The sequence below is a fragment of the Orbicella faveolata genome, unplaced genomic scaffold (genome assembly GCF_042242905.1).
Source record: "Orbicella faveolata isolate gen_17 unplaced genomic scaffold, um_ofav_v1 contig_13, whole genome shotgun sequence".
NCBI classification, from domain to species: Eukaryota; Metazoa; Cnidaria; class Anthozoa; order Scleractinia; family Merulinidae; genus Orbicella; species Orbicella faveolata.
Window position 1 is genome coordinate 6,236,972 of NW_028301540.1, and position 12,250 is coordinate 6,249,221.

The 12,250-nt window shown below is 40.8% G+C and overlaps 2 protein-coding genes across 2 annotated transcripts in view; both read left to right on the forward strand.

Moving 5' to 3' along the window:
- Positions 1 to 12,250, forward strand: part of LOC110060769 (uncharacterized) — a 44,575-nt gene that overhangs the window by 6,411 nt on the left and 25,914 nt on the right. Inside the window, exons 3-10 of the mRNA XM_089284299.1 lie at positions 2,331 to 2,428; positions 2,515 to 2,571; positions 3,721 to 4,161; positions 4,672 to 4,824; positions 5,249 to 5,341; positions 5,758 to 5,853; positions 6,267 to 6,362; positions 7,144 to 7,317. Coding sequence (XP_089140425.1) covers positions 2,331 to 2,428; positions 2,515 to 2,571; positions 3,721 to 4,161; positions 4,672 to 4,824; positions 5,249 to 5,341; positions 5,758 to 5,853; positions 6,267 to 6,362; positions 7,144 to 7,317 — 1,208 coding nt within the window. The remainder of the gene's footprint in view (positions 1 to 2,330; positions 2,429 to 2,514; positions 2,572 to 3,720; positions 4,162 to 4,671; positions 4,825 to 5,248; positions 5,342 to 5,757; positions 5,854 to 6,266; positions 6,363 to 7,143; positions 7,318 to 12,250) is intronic.
- LOC149114755 (uncharacterized) lies at positions 9,593 to 11,404 on the forward strand. Its single transcript, XM_089284298.1, has one exon. It carries the CDS (start codon positions 9,867 to 9,869, stop codon positions 11,241 to 11,243), a length of 1,377 nt encoding a protein of 458 aa, XP_089140424.1. The 5' UTR covers positions 9,593 to 9,866; the 3' UTR covers positions 11,244 to 11,404.

Consider the following 12,250-nt stretch of genomic DNA (forward strand, 5'->3'; position numbering starts at 1 on the left):
AGCGTTTTGGTTTTCGGACAACATTTGATCCGACTGCCTAAGAGACTTATAAATTTCAAAGCTTTAAGCTTTAAAACATTTTATAGGTGATCTCGGGATAAAATACAAGCTATCCTGATAAACTTAAAGATTTCTTCTTCCGCCAAAACCACGGGAAATGCTATACAAAGAAAATTATGGCAAGCTTAAAATTGAAGCAACAGTAATAGTGTGCTCCTTTGGTGGAATCAGTGCCATGAAGCTATAAAGTAACTATGAGGCCCTGTTAGGGGGGGTACCCACATGTCCCCTGTCTGAAATTCGCCACTAGCTATGTCGGCATTTCGCAAGATTCCTATGTCGCCTGTCGGAATTTCGTCTCAGAGCAATTGTGTCGGGAAATTGGACTTTGTTCGATTAAAACGAAGGTACACGTATAACCCATCGTAATACCTTTGTTTATTAAAAAAAAACCCGACACAGTGCTCTCAAGTCTCACGCATTGAGCACGAGGCTCACGCAAACGAATTCAATCTTGCGCTCTCACGCTGAAACTATTATTTCTCACGCATTATTGGTTCCTTGCTGTTTTAGTCAAGTACATATAAAATTATAATTAAGTATCTCTTTGGATATAATTTATTCCTTGTATGCTTTGCACTTGCCTCGAACACTTTTCAGCAGTCGGAATTCTTATGCAGAGCCCGCATTTCTCCGGTCAGTGGGTTTAATGATTACTTTATGGTTACTTTTAAAGCATCACATTTCGACTCAGAATGAAGGAAAAGACTTCTTAGCTACTTCAATTCTTCAAAATTTTCTGAGGGGCTAGGGGCATGCTGGGGGGCGCATTGGGAGCATGCTTTCTAAGGGCTTGGGCATGTTTTCGAGCGCTATAGTTGCTAACCTCCTAGGGTATATGGGGGCATGCTCTCCCCGGGAAATTTTGAAATTTAGACGCTTGGAATTGCTATTTTTAGCCTTTTTCCAGTCAGTATTTGGACCTAAAGTACATTCGAACCTAAGATTATTTTTACCATTTTTATGTTTAACAACCGTTCTTTAACTCAAAATCTCAACGGCCTCAATCGGATAATCTCTGTTATCTATAATCTTCCTTTGAATTTGGCGTAACCCTTACCTTCTGCTTAAGACGAGAAGACCTTGGTAGCTTTCCCCTGTCTCTCTTTTCCTAATTGATAATACAGCTTCATACTCTTTTACTGGTGGCCCACTGATAAAAATATAAAGCCGACTTTCGAAGATCTCTTTCCTTTTTCCTTAAGCGTGTTTTTAGGCATTTTAGGGCACTGCTCACTCAGCTGAGAGTGAGAAAAAATACTCAGCAATGACGGACTCGATTTATTCGACGTGGACGTTTTAGCATATATAAGAAAACCTGGGTTTCACGACCCGTCAACATCGCGCATGAGAGAGGAACACACATTTAAAACTGTGGAAATGCATCTTCACTTCGACTCAGACGTTTAAAACAATCACTGCATCTCAGTTCCGAAATTCGTTGTCGGTCTATCTTGCCATTAGTGTCGCTTTCCCTATTTCGCTGGAGTAGTTTGTCGTTCGTCGCCAAATCATAGCTCTCATGTCGCCGTTTCAAGGCCATGTCGCTTGTCGGAATTTACACCTAACAGGGTCTCAACTATCAGTCAGTTTTATCACTTGAGCAAAGGAGAAAGACCAACTTTTGATTCGCCTACGAGTGTCGTACCCATGATCTCCCAGACAGACAAGACGGGGCTCAAACCACTAAGCTTCAGGAGACTTGTGCCAAGCTAGGTCATAACAAAGGCATAATTAACTGACAATAAAGTTCAACAATTTTAATTGTTGAACTAAATGGTATAAAGTTTTAAAGAATATTTTGAAAGTAGCAAACATGTAGCGGGAAATCAGGCTCGTTTGGTCTCGCCATGGGTATTCTGGTTCGACTACGTCTCACCAAAATACGAACCATAGCTCGACCAAACTCGCCTGATATCCCGCCGAAACGTATCAAAAATGTACGATCAGGTATAAAAGTTGTGGACAGTGTCGAAGTCCTCTCAAACTATAAATTGAGAATACACAGACTGGCAAATTGTGTCTACCCTTCCCTCCTCTTCCGCGCCCCAGGAAAATCCCTCAAGAAAGTAAGTTTTACAAGCAACACACAATTTAACTGACATTTGTCATTGATTTAAGGATCCTTTTATCTAACCCCCGATCAGTTGAAGATGAAACGACGTTTCGCCGTTAAAATCAGTCAGTTTAGCGTTCTTTCTAGGAGTTTATTGCATCGTTTGTTCCAGTTTTTAAAATTTCCGTTTTGATCTTTCTGTCATTACTTTCAGACTGGTATTTGAGCCAGGGGTTCGTGAGGTGACCAAAACAGTACTGAGGAGGGTACAGAGGTGTTGTAAAGGCTGGAAAGGCACCAACTGCAATCAACGTATGTTCAGTATTTTTTGTGATAGCAAAAGTCCTGAGAAAGAAACCAATGATTAAATTATTACATTTTCTTTTTCTCTTTCGTAGGCGATGAGGACTATTCCAACGACGAGAAGAGGCAGCTTGTCGGTTCAAACTCATCCAGTAAGTTTACAATAGAGGAGGGAACTTCTCCTAAAAACCGAACAAATTACACATTTACTTTTAAAAGAATTCCCAACGAAAAACAGTCTTTTTGTGAATTATAACTAAGTCGTTTTGGTGTAAAACTGTACTTATTAGAGGTTTGAATTGAAGTCCATAACCGTCTTCTCCTGGTTTGAATATTAGTGGGCGTTTTGTTTCCTTTTTAATTTTTTACATTCAAATTTCTCTCTCACAACCATGTTTATATTCGCAAAGCTTAATTGGAGATTGTGGGAGGCACGGTGGCCCCATGGGTAGTGCGACTCGACTCCAGATCGAGGGGTCTGGATTCAAGCCTTGGCCGATGAAATTGTGTTGTGTTTCTGGGCAAGACACTTTACTCTCACAGTGCCTCTCTTCACCCAGGTGTGTAAATGGGTGTTAACGAATTCAATGTTGGGGGTAACCCCGTGATGAACTAGCATCCCATTCAGGGAGGAGCAGAAATACTCCTAGTCTCTTCATGGTTCTGAAACCAGAGATAAGCGCCGGCAAGAGCCCATCACTAGGAGCGTGCAACTACCCCATATTCCAGTCACGGCGTTTTCACAGACCGATATATTTTTAGTTTGAATTTACCGCGAACTCAGACCCCCACAGGAACCTCAGTGACCAATAACAAGCACGGACTTAAAAATAGAGAGGGAATTAGCGTATTTGATTGGTATAATTTTATTTTATTTACATGTCCACTTGAGGCTGCCATTTTTTTCATTCCCGATGCGCGCTCATGTAGATCGGAATTGACCTAATTCGCGGGAAAAGAAGCCTAAAAATAGACCGGTCTGTAAAAATGCCGTGACATAGGCTTAGTATGGGAACTGCACGCGCCTAGTGATGGGCTCCTGGCGCCGGCCTGATAAGCTAGTGGGCTCGTGAGATATGGCCTTTACCTTTGTATACTTAATGGGAGGTTGTGACGTCAGTGGGTGATTATGGGTTTTCGATGGAAAGCAGCTTTCCGTAAAATTCAAAGTACTTGCGCGCTTCTTAGAATATGTACGGTTCTACACACCACATCAAACATTAATTAAAGGAATCATCGTCTCACACGTTTTGAAATTGTTTGTTAATTCCTTTATAATGAAATGTAATTTTCTTCAAAAGCTCCAATCGAAGAAGAGGACAAGTGTTGGAAAATCAACGTTACCATTGAGTATGGATATACTTCTGTCAACAACGTCAGCATAAGTCGAAACCAGGCTCTTAGCGTGATGAAGAAGATCGCCGGCAAGGCCAGAGCTGGGCTTTACTTATGTCGAGATGTAACGGTAAAATTGCGTGACGTGCAAGTCACACGTGGAATCAACGTGACATACATAATGGGAGTATTTCATCTTGTACCAAAACTAGCCACATCCAAATCTCTGTCAAGCAGTGCTATAAAGTGCGTCAAAGGAGCTGGAACTTTCATGGATTTGAGAACTCAGCCTACACGTAACGCACCAAAACTATTCGGCGCACAGCCCGCAACTGAAGCCGTCGTGACGTATTACATGAAGGGATTGTGCTGCGCTGACGGACTGGTGGAGAATAATGGCATCTGTGGTGAGTGATTACATGCGTAAAGTTAATCGCATCTCCAGAACCTTTCTTTCTTCTGGTCAGAGGCAAGGAACAGAAGGACTGAGGTCTGTCGTTTCCTAATAGTGGGTTTATTGCAGCATTTGCTATCTAAATTATGCCTCTACATGTGAGCCGTGTCCAGAAGTCGCAAAGGAAACCTATTCTATTCTTCGTTTGAAAACCAATAGGCTCTTTGTGGATACCATGTAGCATGCTCAGTCACGTGGCTTGGTAGAAATGGAAAGCAAGAGGAAACAAAATCGACATAAAAAGTTGGCAATTTTGATACTAAAAGCATGAGATTTGTAGAGGTTTGACAAAAGTAAAAATTAATCCAGAGGATCTGTAATGTGGCGGGCTAACGGAAGCTGATATACTAAATTTAGCTTTTTTAGATCTCTCGTCAATAGGCAGCGAAACAGTCGAACAATCACGAGATTGCCTTATATAAGTCTCACGAAATGTTCCTGAAGTCTTCTTCTGTGTTTATAGTTCCTTGTGCAGCTGGCTCGTATCATGACGTACATGCTGAGCAGTGTATTGGATGCAAGCAGGATACTTATCAGCGATACGATGGGCAGACATCTTGTTTGGCGTGCCCTAATGGTACAGTTGCTGACGGAATGAACGCAACCAAGTGTACAAGTGAGTGTCCATACATGAAGTACCGTGTACCTCGAACCTCCTAAGATTAACGAGTTTCCCTGTACCTCAGTGATAGAGTGAGCATCTGGGCTGGAAACCAGAAGGTCTTAAGGTCGACTTCTAGCTGGGAAACTGACAGAAAACTTCATCTTTCTCATGAAGTAACTCTAATGGAATCACGCAAAAATACTTAAGTTTTTCATTTCTTTGTATTTGCTTGAGCAATTTTTTACAGAGTACGAAATTTGAAAACGTGTGGATCATCATCAATTCAATTTTGGGTTAGTCTAAAATAATCTCTCGTCGCATTTTTTGCAACAGCTATTCGTATGAACAAAGAATTTTTCAACTTTACGTCGCTTTGAGCTTTTTCACTCAATATCTTTAACGTTGTTTTCTAATTGCTGTGCTTTGTTTATGATAGAGACATGTTCACCATCTTGCCAAAATAACGGTTTGTGTTCGGACGGCCTGTGTTTCTGCTCGTCTGGTTACACAGGGAAGGCTTGCGAACAAGGTTAGTTGGTCTCATTAATCCATCATTTACAAGAGAGGTCAACATCTTTTCTCTCCTTACAAGCTTAATACATTTTCAAGGGGACAGGTGATGAGAATAAAGAAACCCATCAAGAAGAATTCTAATGATCAGAATAAATTTGATAAGGGAGAATACATTTATCAAGCCCGGCCTGTAAGGATTTAAATAGTAAATAAAGTCGTCAGTGACCGTTCGTTTATCTTGAACTAATTTTCATGTGATAATAAATATTTGCAAATTGTTTTCGATTTTAGAGCTCATGAGGCACGCCCTTTACTACTCAAAAACCATTTTTCATCCCTGATGGTTAACGCATTTGATTTCTCTGAGTAATGCATTTCAAGTATATCTCAAATTGGTCTGTTTTTTTTTTTGTTTTTTTTTTAAATTTCAAGCTGTTTGTGTCCCAAGTTGTTTGAATGGAGGTCTTTGTATAAAACCATACCAGTGCTCATGTCCGAGTGGGTGGACTGGAGAGAGATGCAGCAAACGTAAGCGATGTTCGTTTTCGTTGCATTTATTTTCGTTGCGTTTCGTGATCTTTTGTTACCTCTGTGAGGCTTTGATGCTTCGATTTTGTGTGTGCTATCAACGCGTCACGTCCCTTTCGGTCACAAAGCATACCAGCCGCTGGGTGATTCCGATTGTTTCAGAAGGCTGGCGCGCAGTACTCCTTCTTCATTCTCAGCCACTCAGATTTAAGCGTAAGTCTGTAAATCGTAGATTTTCAAACTGGAAGTGACCAGGGGCTACTGAGGTTGGTGCTTTAATTTCTACAAGGATCGCGGTCTCTGGAGCTGAGGTTGCCAACTTAACAAAATAAAAACAAAAGTATAAATTGTTTTTTGCCCAAGTTTTAATCCTGAAACTTTTTTTGCTTTGTCTGTTAATTTGTTTACTTCAGCTCTGTGTTCTAGCCCCTGTGAAAACGGTGGCACCTGTACAGCACCTGCCACATGTATGTGCAGGCCTGGTTACTCTGGGCTCACGTGCGAAACAGGTCAGTGATTTTCGCCGCTGTGTTAAGAGAAATTCCAATCAAAAGCTGTACCCATAAATTTCAGTTTAGAAGAGAGGGTAGTTAGTTCTCTAGCTCACCACAATACTCCTTGTATAAATTCTATCAAGACCTATAAAGACTTGTGCGCAATCCGTCTTTAAAATTGGTGATTCTAACCACGGTGCTAGATTAAACACGTAAATCTATGAATTCAATTTACTCTTTGAAAGGGTCACAAGAAAAAAGGTATGTTAATGATCAGGGAACTCAAATTAATTTTTATACGGGCTTGTAAAAGAACTTTAGTGGCACATTTAGAGAAATTAAAATGGTGGTTCGTTTTGGTTTTACTGTCAGCAAATCCGCGCTTGTTTGTTCAAAGTGCGGATAACGCTATTCGGAGACGGACTCGTACCCAGTCACTGTTTATGTGTTTTGGGGAAAGAGAAGATTGGATACTGGGGTGGATTAAGACGCGCGTGGTGACATGGAAAAGGTTGTTTCTATAACTCTCCGCGCGCTCCACTCGATCTAGATCACTTTCTCTTCGAAACAATCCAATCTGATCCGTAAATAGCGACTTGGTACGAGGCTGATGGGGTGGATAAATTTCTGTCCAGCAGCAAGAGAAAGTGAGTCTCTTGCCAGCAGACAGTTGTTGACAAAACTAACTCGACACTATCCACTAGATAGTGATTTACCCGGTGGATAGCGTTATCTAGCCTTTGAACAACTGGGACCAGCATTACGAATGTTTTCCTGAATTTTCTCTGTTTTGCAGCAATATCTTTCTGTTCTGGTTTACTCGATGGTAACTACAAAGATCCACACAACTGCTATGGATTCATATCATGTTCTAATGGTTTAACTTATAAGATGGACTGCCCAGCTGGCCTGAGGTATAACTACACCATCAATCAGTGTGATTGGCCAGCTAATGTACCATGTGATCAGGGTATGTGTTGTACAATTGCACCAATTTACTATCAGGTAATTCTTGCTATTCTCTGCGTACGCATCACTTTTCTTTCTGGATTCGTTTCGATTTTTGATCCAGCTCAACATAGGTTAAAGTTAAACAAAAAAATTTTGCCAATAAAAATGGAAATGATATCACGACATTTTTAGATTTCAAACTGAAGCTTTTTGGGAGATAAGTTGTACGAACGTACCGTACACAGTAAGAATGATTTCACGGCCATGCATTATTCATTCGTTGCATGGTTCATATTTGTTTCATAGGCGAACTTAGATGTTGTTATTGCTTCCACTTATTAGGTTTCTCCTGCCACTATTTACAAATCCGAAAAAGCCGTTTGTTCATCTAGCATTTCGATCTTAATGTTCACATAAACGTTTACCACAGTGTATTAGAAAACAGCCCTTTGAAAATACGTGCGCTGATTGGTTAAAAATCGTGTTTCTATAACTCGATAGAAACACAGAACTAGCACGAGCTGTTGACGTCATGATAGCGCGAGCAAAGAGAATTTACATTTTGATAATAAAAGCAGGAGCCATAATCGGGGACGGAGACCGTAAGCGCGCGCCATTTCAAGTATTGGGGTTGTCCCCATGATATGGGACAAAAATTCTATTTTTAGAACAAATTGCGCCATCACCTGCGGCACACGCGCGTACATGCTGCGAGGATTTTTGCGGATGTCGCGCGGGGAAAATGTCGTCCGAAATTCCCGAAATGTTTCATGTTTTTGCCCCACAACTCAACGCGTTTACGTCTGTTGGAATTTTGCTTAAGTATTTTCGTCGTAAGCTGCTCCAGTTTGAGTGAAATAAGACAGTGTCGAATTTAGGTATGTTCGGCAGTAAGCTTACATATATCGCTGACCAAGTTGTGTTCCGACTGATGCTTCTTTTACATGAGCTGTACATTACTCCACTTTAAATTTCACATATGTTGAAGATTAACAGCTTTTCCATTACACAGCAAAAAACTAGCTGGATATATTTAGATATAGCAGTGCTTCAGGACTTCATAGTTTCCCAGCTCCTCTTGCCACACGCTTGCGAGGAATTTGTCAGTCTATCGCGACCGAAAAGTAAAACAAAATAATTGTTAGTTTGAGTTTCTCTTGAATTGTAAGCAATGCTTGATATTTCATCAAGGCTTAATAACTTTATGTCCGTAGATACTGCTCAGTTTTATTCGTGTAAAAATCCAGTAAATTCTCTGTTGTCGATGAATGAGAGCGCCCGCCGATGCGTGTTTTGTACAGTCAGTGAACATGACAAATTGTACCTCCGCCGCACTTTCGTGTGAAAGCGTACATCGAACTCAAACAATAGCTCTATAGTTTTTAAATATGTTTAAGATTGATAAATGTTTGAGAAAATATTAAAAGCTAAGCTGAAAATTCTTATAAGATTAAATTTGGAAATACAGTTAACGATAAAGATTAGCGAAAAAACTGAACAACGACGTTTCGGTGTCATCCTGGCACCATTTTCAAGTTAAAAAATATTTGTGCGAAAAGTAAATTAATTTATACCAATGGTAGAGGTGCGAAATTGAATAAATTAAGATTAAGATAGCTGTTCAATGTTCATGTTCATTCCAATGAGGTGTCAAACACTGGTAATGAGTTCAGTGTCTGTTCAAAGCCTAAACAAATACTTTTGCGCGAATGGAGTCTGACTGTGTGTTAAGGCTCGGTTTCTTCTTGCGAATCCACAACATTTCGTGGATCAAGCAATCGAACTTTCCCTGATATTTCTTTAGGATCTTAAAGTTGTTAGTCAGGTCACCAACTGTATCAACTCGGTGTTCATTTTGAAGGTGTTTTCCGATGGCGGTAAATCGGTGTTCCTCAATGCGCTTGTAAAGATGACGGCTAGTGTAACCGACGTATTCTGCATCACACAGATCACATATATAGTTATAAACAACGCACTGTTGATTGATCAAAGGTGGTTTTGGCTCTTGTACTTTGAGATCATCGCCAATTTTACGGCTTCTGAACACCGGCTGTAGTTTGTGATCAAGTTTATTACTCAAGTCCGAGAGATGTTTCTTTACTATGTCCGCTGATTTCTGGTCTTTAAAAGGCAGGACAATGCGGTAGATATTCTCTGTTGGAGGCGTCGATCTTGTGTCTGGTGACATCACTGAATTAACGAAACGGGTGATGGTGGAGTTCACAAGAGAATCTGAGTACTTGAGGTTAGAAAAGATCAGTTTAAGGCGTTCGCATTCTGTTGAGAATAGGTACAGGAGTAGTTGTTATGGATAAGGCAGAATATGTTCGCCTTTTGAGTGAATCTTCCATCAACGATACAGCTAAATTTACCGCCGTAAGTTCGGAGAGACCCAAGACGCGTGGACGACCGCTCAAAAACTACCACCCTTTACTGCAGAAAGAGAAACACCTTGAATCTGTCGTGCGCAAAATTCTCCCAAAACAGATTGCCGACTCAGTTTGCCCGAAAGGATAACGACTCGCCCATCTTTATGGTCTGCCAAAGACTCATAAAGAAAAACTGGCGATGAGGCCCATCCTATCCGCCACAAGTACTTACAACTTCGCCCTCGCGAGATGGCTCGACGATAAACTGAAGCCCCTGTCGATCAACAGCTACACAATATCTGACACATTTTCCTTCGCTGATGAGATTCGCAATCTGAGCCTCAACGAATCTGACATCCTAGTATCTTATGATGTCTCTTCGCTATTTACGAACGTCCCACTACAAGAAACCATCGAGATCCTTGCTGATAGAGCTTTTGTTGACAACTGGTTTAACAAAACACACCATCTAAACATCAGCAAAGCTGATCTAATTGAACTGTTGTCAGTAGCAACAAAGGACCAGCTATTTCAATTTAACGGTCAACTCTACCAACAAATTGATGGAGTAGCGATGGGCTCTCCCTTGGGTCCCCTAATGGCCAATACTTTTCTTTGTTCTATCGAGGAAAAGCTACAAAACGAGAACAAGTTGCCAGACTTCTACAGACGCTACGTGGATGATACACTAGCCACAATGAAAGACATACCAACCGCAGAAGCCTTTCTGAAGACTTTGAACAACTGTCATCCATCCATATCCTTCACCATGGAGATCGCATCTAACGGTAAGCTACCATTTGTCGGCATTGAAATATGCAAGAAGGGCTGCAAGCTGGTAACAAGTGTTTACCGTAAACCCACAAACACTGGTCTCCTCTTACACCACCAAAGTCATGTCGACAACCGCTATAAAAGATCTTTAGTTAAAACCATGTTAAACCGTGCTTACCGCTTGTCCTCAACATGGGAACTATTCTCAACAGAATGCGAACGCCTTAAACTGATCTTTTCTAACCTCAAGTACTCAGATTCTCTTGTGAACTCCACCATCACCCGTTTCGTTAATTCAGTGATGTCACCAGACACAAGATCGACGCCTCCAACAGAGAATATCTACCGCATTGTCCTGCCTTTTAAAGACCAGAAATCAGCGGACATAGTAAAGAAACATCTCTCGGACTTGAGTAATAAACTTGATCACAAACTACAGCCGGTGTTCAGAAGCCGTAAAATTGGCGATGATCTCAAAGTACAAGAGCCAAAACCACCTTTGATCAATCAACAGTGCGTTGTTTATAACTATATATGTGATCTGTGTGATGCAGAATACGTCGGTTACACTAGCCGTCATCTTTACAAGCGCATTGAGGAACACCGATTTACCGCCATCGGAAAACACCTTCAAAATGAACACCGAGTTGATACAGTTGGTGACCTGACTAACAACTTTAAGATCCTAAAGAAATGTCAGGGAAAGTTCGATTGCTTGATCCACGAAATGTTGTGGATTCGCAAGAAGAAACCGAGCCTTAACACACAGTCAGACTCCATTCGCGCAAAAGTATTTGTTTAGGCTTTGAACAGACACTGAACTCATTACCAGTGTTTGACACCTCATTGGAATGAACATGAACATTGAACAGCTATCTTAATCTTAATTTATTCAATTTCGCACCTCTACCATTGGTATAAATTAATTTACTTTTCGCACAAATATTTTTAAACTTGAAAATGGTGCCAGGATGACACCGAAACGTCGTTGTTCAGTTTTTTCGCTAATCTTTATCGTTAAGCTGAAAATATGTGAATAAAGCAGAAACAATCAGCAAAGTTACGATGACGCTTTCTTTAATCAACTTGGAATAACGATTTCGATTTTGATGATCGAGTTATCAAAACTCCTTGTCTATTTTCATGTTCGCAGTGTAAAACTTTACTATGCTTATGTTGAAGAAACACACATGATGTTAGTAGCCTTTTTTGCATTCGTGAAATTTGTTGCAGCATCTCAGCACAAAAGATAACGAAAGAAATCTTTGTCAAGATTTGTTGACAATTGAAAACACCGACTCGGACTTGAAAGTGCACGAGCTGCATGCACTATGCAAATGAGCTAATTGTACGCGTCAGACTTTCCTTTCAAAAACTTTTGCAAACTCACCAAACAAGCAGAGACAATAAGAAACCATCAAAACAGGTTTTGGTTATGATTAAACATTGTCTGAGAAACTCACAAATTAACTTGATATCAGAGTAGAGAGTTTTCTTGCTATATTCCTAAGCATACGCGTAAGCTTACAACTAGCGTGAGCAGATCTTATTATTCATTCCCAGCGCGAGATTGAAGTCTTTTTTCGACCCTAAAAAACCCACCTTTTCCGTTAGCTCAGAGCATAAAACTACATATAAGCGCCCTGGTTCGTATTCCCTGCCTTATTCCCTGCCATCGCTGTGAAAAATAGGCAAGAGAATCTCTCAACTCTCACCATTTGATCACGCAACGTGACAACATCCACGCGAGAGCCCCTGACATGTGCGTGAATCCGCGCGGATATATGACGTCAGGATGGCGCAATTTGT